Source organism: Hibiscus syriacus, unplaced genomic scaffold (genome assembly GCF_006381635.1).
Source record: "Hibiscus syriacus cultivar Baekdansim isolate YM2019G1 unplaced genomic scaffold, ASM638163v2 tig00112738_pilon, whole genome shotgun sequence".
Classification (NCBI taxonomy): domain Eukaryota; kingdom Viridiplantae; phylum Streptophyta; class Magnoliopsida; order Malvales; family Malvaceae; genus Hibiscus; species Hibiscus syriacus.
Genome location: NW_024063392.1, coordinates 7,039,366 through 7,057,927, shown reverse-complemented (window position 1 = coordinate 7,057,927; position 18,562 = coordinate 7,039,366). Strand labels below are relative to the sequence as shown.

Genomic DNA, 18,562 nt, shown 5'->3' with positions numbered 1-18,562 from the left:
GATACCGGGGTAGGGTATCGGTACCCTAGCATAGAAGTATCGGTACTGTGAGGGTAGTACCGATACTACTTAAGATGGAAAGTTGAAATTAATGTTTTATTTAGTTTATATTAGTATGAAGCTATGCAAGTAATTCAAATATTCGATATTTATTGGATTATATATTCGTGTAGATATCGATCGAAAATAAATCGGACAAGCTATTATAGTAAGATTGTCGAGAGAGAGAGTTAAAGGATTGATATTAGCAAGTGAGGCTAAGGTGAGTACATGATAATAAACGTAAGTTATGCTATGGAATTAAGACTTGTGAATACTAATTCTGATACTAGGTTTTATGAGTGTGTGAATATAAGCATATAGGGATATGATGCTTAGATGTACTTGAGTCCATGCATATGTTTAGAGGTAAGTGCATTTCTATATGTGATCTGTGTAAATACATGTATGAGTGATAAATCTGTGACCATAAGCTATGTGTGATAATAAGATATATGATAAAAGATATTGTTGTGAAAATGATATATGTAATTACTTGTCTATATGAATACAAGAAATGTGACATGACATATATGGGATAATGGGATATGAGACTCTACGAGAATATTATATGAAATGATCTATGTGTAAGTGAACTACGTGCTTATATGATCATATAAAAATGTGAAAATGAACTATGTGAAAGAAGGTATGAGATTATGTGTCTATGTGATAAACTTTATAATAATGCCCATGTTATGTGTATTAAGAGCTAGGGGTATAGTTGGCATGCCAAGAGTCGAGGGTTCTACGTGGTCCTTCGGGACATATATGTAATATTTTGGAACATATATATGGTACTTCGGTACACTTATTTGGTCCATTGGAATATGTATATAGTTCTTAAGAAGTGGTCCTTCGGGACATATGTGATATGTAATATGTGGTCCTTCGGGACATAGTGGTCCTTTGGGACAAATCCTACGCACCCCTAGTGGGAATTATACGAGCTGTGGTGACAACATATGTGCACAACCTCTATGTACTCACATACCTTAAGTTCTCAGAAGTATACATGGGATTTAAAGAGAATAAATAAATCAATTATCATGATATTATGTGTGCTCTTTTGTGAAAAGACATATGTGTTCAATGATATGTATAGAAATATCAAGTATATGCTTATATGATAAAAAGGAATTAATGATAATAATATAAGTAATGATAAGCATGTTAATGATGATTTATGTTTGTATACAAGCATGGTGTTGTGTTACATGATATGTACATGCATTTGTTAATTAGTTATAGTTTACATTATGTATTTACATGTCTCAATAAGTCTATGACTTAGCGTGTGAGTGTTTCACACGTAGGATTCTAGGAGTTCCGCAGAGAAGATATTCAGAGAGAACATCATAACTTATGCAAAGATTAGATCAGAAGATTTAACAATAGGTTTTCTTGTTGTATTATATTGTTGGCATGTATTTAAAGAATTAAAATATATGAGCTCTAAACAGTTTTTGTAAACAGTTTGAGTTGATATATGTAAATTATTAAGTATGTTTAAAATTTTCCTCTATTTTGTAAAAGTAAACGATTTAAATTGTTGATGTGACACCTCGGACTCGTATTCGGGTCAGATACGGGTTGAGGGTGTTATATATTATATAAATTTAATACATGAATAGAGTAAAATATTTTAAAGTTAATGTTCAAATTAAGGAATTAGGATCAAATTGCATTAAATGAAAATGGAAGAAAACAAAGCAAGGTGTCAACGTCATGAATACGAAACTTTACAAGGATATGCACCTTAATTATACAAGTTTTATAAACTGCCACGTAAACACTTTCGTTAAATGTTAACGACAAGTGACTATATTAAAACCATTTAAATAGTTTAATGGTCATATTGGCGTAAATTTGAAAATGTTTGTCATTTCGAGACCAAGCCCATAGTTGGGTGGCCATTTATGTAGTTTACCCAATTTTATTTTATACATTTACCTCTAAATATCTTGTTTTCACTAATTTTTTAACAAAATTGAACTAAATATAAATTATAAATTATCTTATAAAGAATTAAGTTATAAAATTAAAATTTATGTATAAATTGTCATAAAATATATAATTAAAAAATAGCTATACAATTAAAAAGAGCATTTTAGTGAATAGAGAAATATAAAATTCATCAAAATGAAATCCACGTGTTTGAGATTTTTTATTATCCTTAATATTTATTTATTTTTAATTTTTCAAGGAATAGAACATTTGTCTTTGTAAAATAAAAATAAAAATAAAAATAAAACACATTAAAATTGACATGTATGAACATAACATTATAATTATATTGTTAAATAAAATAAAATTCACATCAGAATTTGTCTCTAAATTGTATGAATCATTTAATAATAAATTTTTCCATCATTATAGTTAAATATATATTTTATTTTTTTAGTAATATAATTTTTTTTAAATAAAAATTAAAAATATTTTTTTTAAAAATCAAATAAGTCCTTGAATTAAAAAAACAAATTGGCCCTTGAATTCAACTGAAAAGGTCAATTTAGTCCATATGCCACATCAACAGCCAAATCACCAGCCACCGTAGTTTATCACATCAACATCGTGAAGGGCTACATCAACACAAAGGGCCACATTTAGTTTGTTTCCTAAATTTGAGGGACTCATTGGATGTAAAAAATAAAAGGACCACGTTAACTTTTTTTTTAAAGCATGAGGGCCTCACATACGCTTTTACCTAAAAAATATATATCACATGCATAAACAATGCTAGAGTTGATTAGTTGAAGGCAGTTTTGGTGGAAGTTCAAATGGGTCATGGTTGGCTCAGTGAGTCCACTCGGCATTGCAGCCAAGCCCAAACGTAGACTCTTTTGGATAAGTTAGGTCCACAGAGGCCTCTAGTGGGCAATTCTTCAAACCGGGGATTGCAGGTAGAGATGCACAGAATCCGGATTTCAATCCGATCCGGATCGGATAAAAACCGATCCGGTTTTTTCTCCCAACCCAAAAACCGGATTTTAAAAAAACCGGTTCGGATCCTAACCGGTTTGGAGGGTCGGATGGTGTAACCGGTTTCGGTTTGTAAAAAACCGGTTTTTAAAAAAAAACTGGATTTTTTCGGTTAAAAAACCGGTTTTTTTAAAAAACCGGTTTTTTATCCGGATAAAAAACCGGTTTTTTATCCGGTTTGAAAAAAACCGGTTTTTAATCCGGTAAAAAAACCGGTCGTTCAATTTTTTCTCAAACCGGTTATACTATCCGGTTTTTAAATATCCGATCCGGTTTAAAAAAACCGGTTTTTTCAAAATCCGGTTTCGGATATATTTTACCCAAAATCGGATATTCGGATTTTTTGTGCACCTCTAATTGCAGGTAGATTGGGAACCAGCCAATCATCATCCTCAGTAAAATTTCTTATCCCACGTGTCCATCACTCCATTCGCTACCACCAAACAACAACGCTAACGCATTTTTCGCTTCCAGTAAACTTGATACAAAAATAAACCGGAAAACGAGCAAGTATACTACTGTAAACACAAGGCATCAGAGTACAGGAATTGTAGCGTTCAACCGGCCGCTTACCAGCGATAGTTCAATTTGATAGAAATGGCGGCAGCAGCATCGTCCATGGCGGCCACCGCCGTTTTGATCCCACGTGTCCCCACGGCCGTAAGAACCACCCGCTGTTCTGCCTTGTTGCCCCTCCCTTCTCTCGTTTCCACTGCTCCATTTTCCTCGTCCGTTAAGCTAATTCCAGGTACAGCTGTTCACATTAACTCCTGCTTCACATGCTTGTTTGATTTTATTGGAAGGAAACGAAAGCTTAAATGTCAAGCGAATTAAGATTTGATTTTTTATATTCTGTTATTTCCTAGCACCGTCCAACTGAGAATTTCTATTTTGAAATGAAATCACTGGCGGTAGGGGGATTAGAAAACATGGATAGTTCTTACTTGGTGATATTTTTTGTTTGAAAAACAGAATCCCGGAGGTTTCCTTTGGTCCAAACAAAGGCCACAGAGGAGAGCTCTGTTGATGCCGGGGAGCTTTTCTCTGACTTGAAAGAAAAGGTGAGAAAACTTGGCCTTACTTACCATTAATCAATTTCTTCCTATTTTAACCTGTGCTGGGGCTGAAGGCTTTAATTATTATTTTTGGGTGGTTTACTAGTGGGATAAAGTTGAGAACAAGTCCACAGTTATTGTTTATGGTGGCGGGGCAATAGTCGCTGTTTGGCTCTCATCTATTCTTGTCGGTGCCATTAACTCAGTCCCTTTGGTAAGTTCACTCTTAATGCTACACTATCCAACATGTTTCACTTAAATTGCTAATCAAATCTGAAATCAATGTATTTCAGCTCCCAAAGATTATGGAATTGGTTGGACTTGGATATACAGCATGGTTTGTGTACAGATACCTTCTCTTCAAGGTAAGATCAACAGGTGCATCAAGGGAAAATGATACTCCATATATTTTGAACCAGCCTTTGAGAATTACAAATGCTCAAATCTAGCTTATATTTCACTGTTGGTATTCATCTCTAACAACATGCTTATTTCTTCAGGCAAGCAGGAAAGAACTAGCTACCGATATTGAGGAACTGAAAAAGAAGATTGCTGGAAATGAATAGGTTCACAACATTGGCAATGACATGTGCTACCCTGTAAAAGAGAAATCTGTATCCTCTCCTGTAATAGTAGGATTTCTTTGTATGAATTCTTGTAACCTTTATATTTTCCCTGTTCCTGGAATAAAAAATTGTCAATTCTCTGTGTATGACTATAATTTCCTAGTACAAACAAATACGCCATGTTTAATGCATAGAAAGTAGCCCATTTCTTCCATTCAAATGTACATTCAACTTGATATATTCCTTCAGCAAGAAACTTAAGCCTGAAAAAGCTTCTTGATATCATAGTTCAGTTGCAACTATTTTTCTATACATATGAAGGTCCAACCTGAGGAACCTACTGGTTTCATACATGAGACTGAAATAAACATTTAAAAGAAATTGTTCATACCTGGCATCGAACACATACTTATATCGCACCTTAATCCAGGACTAAACACATGAAATTGTCACCATCATATTCGTTACAGTCAAACAATGGTGTGATTAAGGCCCTTCCAAAAACAGCAGCAACTGTTTTGCAGTGATAATCAATGAAGGCAACAGAAACTGATATTCTTCGTATAACAATCAAAATCCAACACAAAGATGAAAATGTGGTGAAGCAGGAGCATCAAGCTAAACATCTAAATAAGGACTTCCTGGAATCTCTACCTTGATAATAAGTCATGAAAAATAACACTACTACTCAGAAATCAAATTGAAATCCCCAATGGATTAAAGGCCTGAGATCACACAATCAAAATCTTTAACTACTAAGAAGAAGATGATAAGATGAAAGCAAATAGCCAAACGAGGATTTCATCATCAACAATATTTCCTCGTAAATCAACATATACTCAATTGCAATATTAAAATCAACACAAAATCTGAATACATAATATCATCTAAGATGAAAAGGTAAGCCCATGTGTTATAATATAAATCCAGCATCCATAGTGCTTAATAAGCCAGAAACATATTCCAAATAGCATCATCGCGTCTTAATATAAATTCAAAAATGACAATAAAAAAAGAGGAACTTTAGATCTTATCAATGTCCTCATCCTCGAACTCGATGTAATCATCACCGGCACCATCGTCTTCCTCATCAATGCCGCCAGCAATCCCTTCATTCAACCTTGTATTCTCCGGTAGCTCTCCATAAGCCTTCAGAAGCCTCGCCTCGTCGGGCATGTATTTCAAGATGACGTCAGCCTTGTCGTCTTGATAATCCCTAAGACCGACAAGGATGATGTCGCCGGCGGCGATCCACACTTTCTTGTGCATTTTACCGCGGATGTGGCAGAGGCGCTTGGTGCCGTCGATGCACATAGCTTCGCATCGGCCGTTGCCCAACATGCGCGTGACTTGGGCGTATTCTTGTCCATCTTCTTTGAAAATAAGCTCGCGTTTCTCGTCATCGGCCTCGTTCTTTCCCCTCTTTCGGTTCTTTCCTCCCTTTCCCTTGTTCTTCGGCATCTTTGGTTCTTCGCAACGATTGCAGGTCGCTCTTCCTGTGAAACAAAAATAAACCCTAGCTCGCTTTTCTAATTTTAGTTTTAATTTGAAGACACTTTATTTAGTTTTTGTTGTTGTTTAAAGAACTTGTAATGCCTAGATTTGTTTATATTTATAATAGAGGAGTAACTCGCGTAATTTCTCTACTATTTTTTTTAAAATATATCGGTAAATTGCTTGCCGATCAAGTTAATCCTCAATATGCTAATAATATCATTGGGTTAGGTTTCTTTTGCATTAAGTAAATAAGTTAAAACGAATTTTAATTGTAATAGAATTTTAATTGTAATAGAATTTTAATTGTAATAGAATTTTAATAACAAAATTGAAAGAAAAAGATGTTAACATTAATTGAAAAGGGACTTATTGGTAAATAAAAACACGAGTATAAAAATATAGTATTTTAAATTTAATTATTAATATACATTAATAATATATATATGTTTTTATGACTTTTAAGTTGCTAGTATTATTAAAATGTGAAAATATCTAAAATTAGAATAAAAGTTTTTTTATTAAGCTGAGGTGATTATAAAGTAGTGTTTGTACTAAATACTCTCAAACATTTGATAATGTACGCTCAATCACCCTGTTGCAGTTGCTAGTACTCAAACCCGTGACCTCTAGAAACAACAACAATTCCTTTAATTAACCACTAAGGTAAGTTAGTTCGTGTAAAAGTAGAATAAGAGTTTACAATGATCATCGTAAACTAAAAACATAATTTGGACAATTTCCTATAACATTGAAACAAGTCACTTTAGATCATATAAGATCATACATGAAAAAGGTTAAAAACTCAACCAAAAGACCGAGCAGAAAATAGATACGAATAAATTTGATTGCATCGACAAATGAACTACAAAAGGGAATTCAACTATTGAAAGATCACCGAAAACCGTAAATCAAAGCCAAATGTCGTGAGAAACTATCCATGAACATAAAATTGCGTATCCAAATTTAATATGAGTGTCCATAGCAGAGAATATCAACAAGATTACAAATAAATGACATCTTGATTAGTTGTGGCGTTGTCAAATCCAACAATGAGAAAACATAAATAAAAGAATGACCAAACGATAGAGAAAAAAACGAAAAATGTGTCAAAAATACAAAGAAAAACGTAACACCAAGACATAATTATTCTTATTAAAAACTAAAAAGAAATAAAGAGAAAAGAGAACCGGCGGTTGACAAACTTTAAGCTCTGACTCGTTTATGCCATCGAACTTTTAATTTTGTCAATTTTAACACTAACGTTTATTTTTAGATGCAATTATAGTACTCCACCATTAATGGCTTAACATGGTGATGGCATTTTTGAGTTAATCGATGAATCGGCCAAGAGGGGGTGAATTGACAATAAAAATTTTGGTGGATGTTTTTGCAGAAAATTGAAAATATTTGCACAACGATTTAGAGTGGTTCGACTTTCTCAACCAAAGTCTACGTCTACTACCTTAGCTATCCGCACTAAGGATTTTCCAACAAATTCACTAATTTGTTCTTTCTTTTGAGGACAAAGAGTAACCTTACAACTCCCTCAAGAATTATACCCCAAATTCTTGAGAACACTCTCTCTCAAAGAGAAAATTACAAATTCACAAACTTTACAGAAAAACCTCACAAGGTAGATTGTTTGCACAATTCTAGAACAAGAAAAGAGCACTCAAAGATGATTACAATTGAGCACAAAATGTGTAATTGAAAGCAAAATGAATATTGAAGGAAAATTGGCTTGAATTTCACAAACTTGATGTTTGATGCTTTCTCTCTTGATTCTTTCTCAATTCTTGTTGATCACTGGCTCCCGAGCTTGTTTAAATACACCTTGGATCACTTCTGAACGTTGGGGATCATTGGTGAAGTCAATAGAGTTGTTATGGTGTGAATACCATTTAAAAATATGTTGGGAGCGTAGGTGTATAAGTACACTATCAAGGTGTATCAGTACACTCAGTGTAAAATTCAAATATTTCGACCGTTGGTTGACCTGGTGTATCGGTACACTCAAGAGTATATCGGTACCCAAATTACATTCGATGTTTCTCGGAGCCAGAAGTGTATCGGTACATCAGCTATGTATCGATACCCAAATTACATTCGATGTTGGGGGTGTATCGATACATCCAAGAGTGTATCGGTACCTCCCTTTGTAAAAATCATTTTTGGCTCGATTAAGGTTCGAAATACTTTGTAAAAATTGTTTCAAAAATATTTTAAGACTAAAACACAATTTTACACTTAAGTAAGGATTAAAATTGACATTTGAAAGCTTGGAGTAATATTTTTGATATCGAATAATTTAATCGAATATATAATTTTAAATCGAATAGAAAATCTTAAAATTCATTTACACTTTATGTGTTATATCGAAACATCAAAATGTTTTCAACAATCTCCCCCTTTTTGATATAACAAAACATTTTAGTAATTTTAAGATTTTCTTTGAAAATCATTTTTGAAATCAATTTTGAAAATTACTCCCCCTTACTTTATTCTCTCTATGAAAAATTTAAACAGGTTTTTAAAGAAAATAGCCAATTGATTTAAATATATATATATATATATATATAGCTTAAGCTGCTAAGAGCACAATCAAGAGAAATGTTAGTCATTAGTCTATAATCAATATTCATAAAACAATATGTAAATTGGGGATTGGTCATATTTAACTAATATGAAAATGATGCAAAAATTTAATGAAATCAACATGAAGTTCAAATTAAATATTCAAACCATTCAAAAACATCCAAACATCCAAAACACACAAATCCAAAACCATCCAAAATGTTTTAACAATAAGTTCAAATTCAATCCAAGAAAACTAAGCAAGAAAAGGTCTAATTATCCATAGGTGGATTGGGAGGATGAAAATGAGATCACATAGCGACCATATCGAGTGAAAGCGCATGTAGTCTCTTGTTAATAGCTTCGTTGTTAGCATGCATCTCCCATTGAAGTTGCATTTAAGTGGGACTCTATGGATGCAAACCTCATATTAAATGTCTCAAAAAATGATCGAAAGTATGGAGGCATTTGATCATCTTGATGGATAGGCTCGTCCTCGGGTACGTGATCATCAATATCTCGCATAAGTTCTTCAAGCTTTGGATCATCATCAGCTGCCGCTGCCGGTGCTGCTCGTGAAGAACTAACACCCTCAGTTTTCTGGATTGATCAAACCCATTGATCCTTTTCCCCAGACCATCCTGATTTCTTCAAGGTTATGAGATTTATTGGGTTCTTAAGTGGGATGACTACATCAAGGTGGACCCTAAAATTAGATTTGATAAACAAATTACTTAGAAGATAACCGTAAACCAAGGTTTCTATATTTTTGGACGGGACATTGTTCATGGTTTCTACTAGCTCACCAAAAATGATTTGTGGCAAATTTATTTTCTTATTACATTGGATACAATGTATCCATCATAAATCTAAAGCTTTAAGGGTGGAGTATCTACCTCCGGATGGTCTAAACCACTAAGACATCATCAAATGAAGAAATCGCTCGTGATGAGTTAATAAGGTACTCGCACTAGCCTTAGCTCTATAATTGGTTGCCATAATTTTTTTCATTATCTAAACCCTCGTTATCTAAACCAAAGATGTTAGCGATTGTGTCGGTGTCAATATAAAGGAATTGACCTAAGAGATAAGACCGAATCCTTATGGTGGCAAATTGACGCTCATTTTGGACACAAACCACATTTGAATAGAAAATGCAGACTAGTTGGTGATAAATGATGGGTTTGAGCTGAAAGAGTTTATCAAATTTTCAAGATTTAAGGGTAGAAATATATTGAAAATTCATATCAACCATAGCTTGGATTGAGGGGATACGCTCTTCTCGGATTTTATATGACTCAAATAAGTTAACAAACCTATGATAGAGATCTTCTCAACGGCCAGGTTCGTTAAACCAGGAATTAAGGATAGTCATATCGAGAGCGTTTGGGTTTGGATTTTGAGGTAGAATAGGAGGTCAGTTTGGTGGTTGGTTTGACGACCGATAGACAAAGTCCTAGGGCGTTTGGAATGAGACATGGTTAAATCGGTATGAAATTAAGGAATACCTGCAATTTTAAAACAAATGTATGCAATAATATCAATCCCAAAACTCAATATGAGTCCTCAATATGAGTCCTCAATATTCAAGGTTCTCTAAATAATATCCTAATGGGAAAATTTTGAAAACTATTTTGAAAACAATGTTTGAAAAACCATAATATGTATAGCTTTCATGAAAACAATCTAATTAATTCAAAAACAACAATTGTATAAACAAAACAATTTTTTTATTTCGAAAATTAAGATTTTTTTTTAAAAAATGTTGTGTTTTTGATGAAATTAGTTATAGATTATAGTTTTAGACTATAATCTAATGAATGCCTGATATCTAATTCAACCTAGAACTAATTAAAACTAGTCCTATGTTCAAAATTAATATAAAAGAGTTGTAGAAAAATTACCTTGAAAATTTCAGATTGAGTGAGATGTGATGTAGTTTGCACGCTTTTGATGATCGTAGCAGGTTTAGAACTTGAAATATGAACGAATTCTGACGTGAATCGTTGATTTTGAGCAAAAATTGAAGATTTGGGTGAGAAGGGGTATCAAACGGCTGAGTGTTTTTGTTGTTTTTGGCAAAATATGTTATTTTAGGGATTTTAAGCTTAAAACCCAATGGGTGTATAGATACACTCATAAGTGTATCGATACAAATTCAAGGAATGTATCGGTACACATTCATAGTGTATCGATACATAGCGAGGAGGTATCGATACACTTTGCACAAAAATGTCAAAAATCTGTTTTAAACACTTAGAATGCTAAATTAATTAGCTCTAGTGGTATTGGCAACTCATATATCGAAAATTAACAACGTTCAATCAATCAAATCTATCCTTAAATTTTATTTGAACATAATATTAATTTTCACTAAAGATCATAAACTCCCCCTAACTATTAGCATATAATGCATTCAAAAATGTTATTTTTATAAGCATTTTTCAATTCTAATTAAAAGTGCTAAAATCATTTTAAACACTAAGTGAAGATAGGTCCGTTAAACCTAATTCTCTCCTAAGTGTCCAAAATCTCTCTTTTTCTGAAGGTTTTGTAAAAATATCCGCTAATTGATGCAAAGTATCAACAAATTTTAGAACTACATCTTCTTTAGTGAAATGATCTCTAATGAAATGATGTTTAATTTCAATGTGCTTAGTTCTAGAGTGTTGGATGGGATTTTTAGTGAGACAAATAGCAATAGTATTGTCACAATTGATAGGTATGGTACCAACTTCAATTCTATAATAAAAAAGTTGTTGTTTTATCCATAAAACTTGTGCGCAACAACTACCGGCTGGAATGTATTCCGCTTCAGTGGTAGATAATGCAACATAATTTTGTTTCTTTGAAAACCATGAAATCAACATATTTTCTAGGAATTGACAAATACCAGAGGTGCTTTTCCTATCTATTTTGCATCCTCCATAATCTGCATCAATGAAGGCATGCAATCTAAAGCTAGAGTCTCTAGGATACCAAAGTCCTAAACTATGAGTGTCCTTAAGGTATCTAAAGATCCTCTTAATGGCTAGTAGATATGTTTCCTTAGGGTATGATTGAAATCTAGCACATAAGCAAACACTAAACATAATGTCCGGTCTACTTGCGGTTAGATAAAGCAAAGAGCCAATCATAGACCTATATAATTTAACATCTACACATTTACCTCATTCATCTTTGTCAAGCTTTTTAGATGAGCTCATTGGAGTGGCTTGGGGTTTTCCATTTTCCAAGCCGAACTTCTTGAGCATATCCTTGACGTATTTTGCTTGATTTATGAAGATGCCATCTTTTTTTTGATTGATTTGGAGTCCCAAGAAAAATGAGAGCTCCCCCATCATGCTCATCTCGAATTCACTCTGCATTAGTTTAGAAAATTCTTGGCAAAGAGCATCAATAGTAGAACCAAATATTATATTATCAACATAAATTTGAATTACTAATAAATCTTTACATTTTCGCTTTAAAAACAATATAGTGTCAACCTTCACTTTTGAAAAACCATTTTCTATTAAAAAGTTTGACAATCTTTCATACCAAGCTCTAGGAGCTTGTTTTAAACCGTATAAAGCTTTTGTCAATTTAAAAACATGATTTGGAAATTTTGAATCTTCAAAAGCAGGAGGTTGTTCCACATACACTTGTTCTTTTATAAAACCATTTAAAAACATCTATTTGATATAATTTAAATTCATTGAAACATGCAAATGCTAATAACATTCTTATTGCTTCCATCCTAGCTATGAGAGAATATGTTTCATCATAATCTATGCCCTTTTCATGAGTGTAGCCTTGAGAAACAAGTCTAGCCTTGTTTCTCACTATATTACTACTTTCATCAAGCTTATTCATAAATACCCATCTAGTACCTATAGTAGATTTATTACTAGGCCTTTCAACTAATGTCCATACTTTACTTCTCTCAAATTGATTTAACTCTTCTTGCATAGCCATAATCCAATTTTCATCTTTTAATGCTTCTCGGATATTCTTAGGCTCTATGCATGAGATAAATGCAACATAATTACATATATTTCTAAGAGAAAATCGAGTTATTACCCCTTTGGATGGATCACCTATAATTTCACCATCCTTGACACAGTTGTATTCTCTTGGGTAAGAGACTTACCTTTCTTCAATGGTTGGATTCTCGAGAGCATCGTGAGTTTCGTCATCTTTATTTCTTCCTTTGATGATGGTTCTCTAACGTCATGTCCAATGTCATGTGTATTTACAATACCTACGTCATCATCAACACAAGAATCCTTCCTCGGAAGGGGATTATCATCGAAAACAACATGTATAGACTCTTCAATCACTAAAATTCTTTTATTAAATATTCGATAAGCTTTAGAATTTAAGGAATAACCCAGAAAAATTCCTTCATCACTTTTAGCATCAAATTTGCCAAGGTTGTCTTTACCGTTGTTTAAAACAAAACATTTACATCCAAATAGTTGAAAATAGATAATGTTAGGCTTTTTATTTTTGAAAAGTTCATATGGAGTTTTCTTTAAAATAGGCCTAATCATTACTCGATTAATAACATAAAAAGCTGTATTTGAGGCTTCTGTCCAAAAATATTTTGGCAAATTGTTTTCACAAAGCACGGTTCTAGCCATTTCTTCTAAAGTTATGTTTTTCCTCTCAACAAATCCATTTTGTTGAGGGGTTCTAGGTGCTGAAAAATTATGGCTAATTCTATTAGAATTACAAAACTCAGTAAATCCAAGATTTTCAAATTCAGTACCATGATCACTCCTAACACTAGAAATGGAGTAACCTCTTTCGTTTTGGATTACTTTTGAAAACGTGATGAATTTTTCTAATGCTTCATCTTTAGTACTTAAGAATAGAACCCAAGTATATCTAGAATAGTCATCTACCAAGACAAATGCATATTGTTTTCCACCTAAGCTTACAGTTCTAATTGGCCCAAAAAGATCTATATAGATCAATTGTAATACTCTACTAGTTGATACATCATTAATGGACTTAAAGGAATCTCTTTTATGTTTTCCTTTAGCAAAAGCATTATAGATTTTATCTTTATTAAATTTTAGCTTTGGCAACCCTCTTAATAAATCTCCTCGAATTAATCTTTGTAAACACTCATGCTAGTGTGTCATTTTCTCCTATGCCATAACCAACTATCATGTTCATCCTTAGCAACTAGGCACAAGTTAGTCATATTTATTATATCTAATTGCACCATGTATATGTTTCCTATTCTGTGACCAACAAGCATAATCCGATTAGATGCAATGTCAACAATTTTACAACCATTTGTTTCAAATAAGACATTGTATCCTTTATCGCATAATTGACTAATACTCAATAGATTATGCTTTAACCCATTCACATATAATACTTTTTCTATTTTTATGGAAGAGGTATTACCTATAGTACCTATACCTTCAATGTAACCTTTTGAGTTGTCACCAAAGGTTACCACTCCTCCATTTTTGTCATTAAGCTCTATAAACCGGATCTTGTCTCCGGTCATGTGTCTTGAGCATCCACTATCAAGGAACCATGAATTTGAACTTGTATTTTGCACCTTGTAGAAATGCTCATTTTCTTACAAATATAGTATAATTTTTTATTTTTGGTACCCAAATTCTTTTGGGTCCATATTCATTAGTTTCTAAAATCCTAGTCCCATTGGGTATCCATTTGTGTAGGAAATCCTTATCTTTAGTAGTAATGAGTTCTTTAGGAACTCATATACTTCTAACGATATTTTCATTAGAGGTTCTGTGGGGACCTCTATGATTGTAGTTTTTAAAACTTTTTCTAACAAAGTTGGATTTTGAACTTTCTCCATTTTCAAAACGTTTTGTTCCAACTTTATCAAAAGAAGTTTTAAGATCATCAATTTCTTTTTGATGATCGTCATTAATTCTTGAAAGTAAGTTATGCATATCAATATTTTTCTTTTCAAACTCATCTAGTTTGATTTGCAAATTTTTAATCTTACTCTCAAGATCAATGTTGGTCTTGGATATGAGATTATTTTCGTTTTTCAATTTTGAAATATCATTATTGTATTTCAAAAATAATTTCTCATAGTCCGAAGCCAACCTAGCAAATTCCTCTAATAACTCATCAAAAGAATAATCTTCGAAATCAAATGAGTTAGAGGTTACCTTAGAATCTTCCCCGATGGCCATCAAGCACAGGTTCACTACTTCTTGTTCCTCTTTATTTGATGACTCATCATCATCACTCCAAGTAGCCATGTGTGCATTATGTTTCTTCTTGGATTGACCCTTTTTTATTTAATTACGGATAATCATATTTGACATGCCTGGGCTTTTTGCAATCGTAGCAAATGACCAGGTTCTTCTCCTTTGGTTCATTTTTTAAGCCTTCATTTCTTTTGAATTTTCTTTCTCTGTTGGGCTTCATTAATTTTCTGAACCTTTTAGCAAATAATGTTATCTCATCATCATCATTATCATCATCATCAGAATCGGTCTAATCTTTTGTGGATTTGAGAGCAACTCTGACGTTCTTCTTTTTCTCCATCTCATTCTTTGTCTCATCCTTCTTCTCGAGGTCTATCTCATCTTGAATCATCATTTCGTACGTGAGGAGAGAAACGATGAGTTCACCGAGAATTAAAGACTTTAGGTTTTTAGCTTCGATAATCGCCGTCTACTTCGATTGCCAAGCTTTAGGAAGAAAATATATTAACTTCCTCACAAGCTTCTCATTTGGAATGATCTCTCCATATGGCGTGAGACCATTGACTATCATGGAAAATCTATCCGTCATAGCTTTGATATCTTCATCCGGTTTCATCCTGAAATTTTCATAGCTATGAGTTAGAAGATTAATTTTAGATTCTTTTACCATGTTTGTGCCTTCATGAGTGACTTGTAGTTTATCCCATATCTCCTTGGCGGTTGTACAAGATGAAAATCTCCCGTATTCATCTGGTCCAAGAGCACAAAATATAATATGGATAGCCTTTGAGTTGAGCTGGAACATTTCCGTCTCTTCTTCACTCCACAAATTTGAATGAGTGGATGGTACGATGTATCCGTTCTCCACGATTTTCCATGCTCCCATGTCACTTGCTTGAATGAAGTACCTCATTCTATTCTTCCAATAAGCATAATTAGCTCTATTGAAGAAATGAGTCTTGTTGACGGGCTGAGAATCAAGAACGAAGTCGAAGTTTGAAGTGGAGGCCATTGATGACTTGAATATTGATATAACTCTTCCCGAATCGACTCAAGAGGTGGTTAAACCTTCAAATGAGTGTAGCTCTGATACCAATTATTGAGTTAATCGATTGATGAATCGGCCAAGAGGGGGTGAATTGGCAATAAAAATTTTGGTGGAAGCTTTTGCAGAAAATTGAAATATTTGCACAGCGATTTAGAGTGGTTCGACTTTCTCAACCAAAGTCTACGTCCACTACCTTAGCTATCCACCCTAAAGATTTTCCAACAAATTCACTAATTTTTTCTTTCTTTTTAGGACAAAGAGTAACCTTACAATTCTCTCAAGAATTATACCTCAAATTCTTGAGAACACTCTCGCTCAAAGAGAAAATTACAAATTCGCAAACTTTCACAAGGTATATTGTTTGCACAATTCTAGAACAAGAAAAGAACACTCAAAGATGAATACAGTTGAGCACAAAATGTGTTCTTGAAAGCAAAATGAATATTGAAAGAAAATTGGCTTGAATTTCACAAACTTGATGTTTGATGCTTTCTCTCTTGATTCTTTCTCAATTCTTGTTGATCAATGGCTCTTGAGCTTGTTTAAATACACCTTGGATCACTTCTGAACGTTGGGGGGATCATTGGTGAAGTCAATAGAGCCGTTATGGTGTGAATACCGTTTAAAAAATCTGTTGGGAGCGTAGGTGTATCGGTACACTGTCAAGGTGTATCGGTACACTCAGTGTAAAATTCAAATATTTCGACCGTTGGTTGACCTGGTGTATCGGTACACTCAAGAGTGTATCGGTACCCAAATTACATTCGATGTTGGGGGTGTATCGATACATCCAAGAGTGTATCGATACCTCCCTTTGTAAAAATCATTTTTTGGCCCGATTAAGGTTCGAAATACTTTGTAAAAATTGTTTCAAAAATATTTTAAGACTAAAACACAATTTTACACTTAAATAAGGATTAAAATTGACATTTGAAAGCTTGGAGTAATATTTTTGATATTCGAATAATTTAATAGAATATATAATTTTAAATCCAATAGAAAATCTTAAAATTCATTTACACTTTATTTGTTATATCGAAACATCAAAATGTTTTCAACAGACATGGCAGCTTAGGTCGTGACATTGCTGACGTGTTACCTAAGTAAAACGACATCATGTTGGTGCGATTATTTTAGTGCTCAAAAAGCTCAAAACGACACCGTTTTACTTGAGAATTTTTTTAAAAAATTGTGTTGGAGGAGATTTACTTAACCATTGGAACAACTTAAATTTTTGTTATATTTTTATAAAATTTCTATAAATCTAAAATTGTAGTTAAGATTAATTCTAAAATTTTAAATAACTTAGGGACTAAACCTAAATTTTCAATTATATTTTTCTCTCTTCTTATTCTTCACCATCTTAATCTGCATACCATTTTGCTATTCATTCACAAACCGATAGTACATATTTCAGTTCTTGTCTACCATATAAAAAGTTTCTTATCACGAAAAATCGTTTTCTTCTCATCTTACTCAATGTCAGCAACAACTTCAACATCTTACGCAAACTTTTCGCCTAAAGTTCATTAGAAAAAAATGCCACCATTGAAACCCAAGAGCCTTGTTCGCCTAAAGTCACTTGTAATTGACCAAGTTCGTGTCAAATGCTCCAAACAAACCGGTTCAAAATTTGATCCATCGGGAGCCCCTACTCGTCGCAACAACCGCTGCAAATGGATCACTGATTCTCTATTATCTTAATTTCTCAGGAAAAGGTCAAACCTCTTGTTAAACCTTAAAAAATGGGGAAGGTTTTTTTTTCGACTCTTGAAGAAAACCCAAAGCTAAAGAAGATTTATCAAAAATCAAAGAAAATGAAGAATTATAAAGCAATGCTAAGATTTTTGCATCTTCTTCTTGTTCATACTGCCAAACAATGCTTTACTTTTAGCACGTTGTTGATCTTCTCCATACATCTTTTATTCTTTGACTTGTTGGTTTTAGGAGTCACCTGTAGCCAGTCATGGAACAAATAAAGAAATAGTGCAAGAAAACATAGTTTCTAAAGAAAAAGAAGAGAAATGTGATTTAGAGAAAGAGTCCATTTGCAAAAACGAATTCCAAATGATTTTGAGAAGCCATACAAATCCAATTTTGTTATGCTCTTGTCGTTGTCCGTGCCGCCGTCTAACTTTTGCCGCTGATGAGAAGATAATGAGATAGATAAATTTATGATTTAGAGTTGTAAATTAGGATTTTATATGAAATAAAAAAGGTTTAAAACAATACCAATAAAGATCATACTTGGATTAAAATCAATTAAACCATCCATGTCATTCCCTTCATGGCACAAATCTGTCATATCATCATCACGTTAAGTCATTAACGATGTAGTGGTATAATTGTAGTTAAAAATAAACGTTAGTGTTAAAATTAATAAAATTAAAAGTTTGGTGATATAAATGAGTCATCACTAAAAGCTTAGTGGTATATGGTGTAGTTTACCCTAAAATTAATGACATGTTAAATAGTAACATAATGATAAAGAATTTTAAGTCGACATTATAAGCTCTAATATAAAATTCTATTTGATCAATCCAAAGCCAAACTCTAGATAATCTAATCTAATCATTAAATTCCAATAATATGAAATAATTTACTATA

At 33.0% G+C, this 18,562-nt stretch overlaps 2 protein-coding genes across 2 annotated transcripts; one reads left to right on the top strand and one right to left on the bottom strand.

The window, feature by feature from the left end:
- The first annotated feature begins 3,570 nt into the window (after window positions 1–3,570).
- Window positions 3,571–4,863, top strand: LOC120182778 (protein CURVATURE THYLAKOID 1A, chloroplastic-like). Its single transcript, XM_039187648.1, has 5 exons — window positions 3,571–3,769; window positions 3,994–4,082; window positions 4,183–4,290; window positions 4,370–4,441; window positions 4,577–4,863. The coding sequence occupies exons 1-5, from the start codon at window positions 3,619–3,621 to the stop codon at window positions 4,640–4,642; spliced, it is 486 nt and encodes a 161-aa protein (XP_039043579.1). The 5' UTR covers window positions 3,571–3,618; the 3' UTR covers window positions 4,643–4,863.
- Window positions 4,864–5,530: 667 nt separating this feature from the next.
- On the bottom strand, window positions 5,531–6,212 carry LOC120182975 (eukaryotic translation initiation factor 1A). Its single transcript, XM_039187786.1, has one exon. It carries the CDS (start codon window positions 6,101–6,103, stop codon window positions 5,666–5,668), a length of 438 nt encoding a protein of 145 aa, XP_039043717.1. The 5' UTR covers window positions 6,104–6,212; the 3' UTR covers window positions 5,531–5,665.
- Between the last annotated feature and the right edge of the window lie 12,350 nt (window positions 6,213–18,562).

What these genes read in the sequence shown, in the direction of transcription:
- LOC120182778 (XM_039187648.1), top strand. Translation starts at nt 3,619, where the DNA reads ATGGCGGCAGCAGCATCGTCCATGGCGGCCACCGCCGTTTTGATCCCA. An exon ending in GTCCGTTAAGCTAATTCCAG is followed by an intron (nt 3,770 to 3,993) that starts GTACAGCTGTTC and finishes TTTGAAAAACAG; the next exon opens with AATCCCGGAGGTTTCCTTTG. An exon ending in ACAGATACCTTCTCTTCAAG is followed by an intron (nt 4,442 to 4,576) that starts GTAAGATCAACA and finishes TTATTTCTTCAG; the next exon opens with GCAAGCAGGAAAGAACTAGC.
- LOC120182975 (XM_039187786.1), bottom strand. Translation starts at nt 6,103, where the DNA reads ATGCCGAAGAACAAGGGAAAGGGAGGAAAGAACCGAAAGAGGGGAAAG.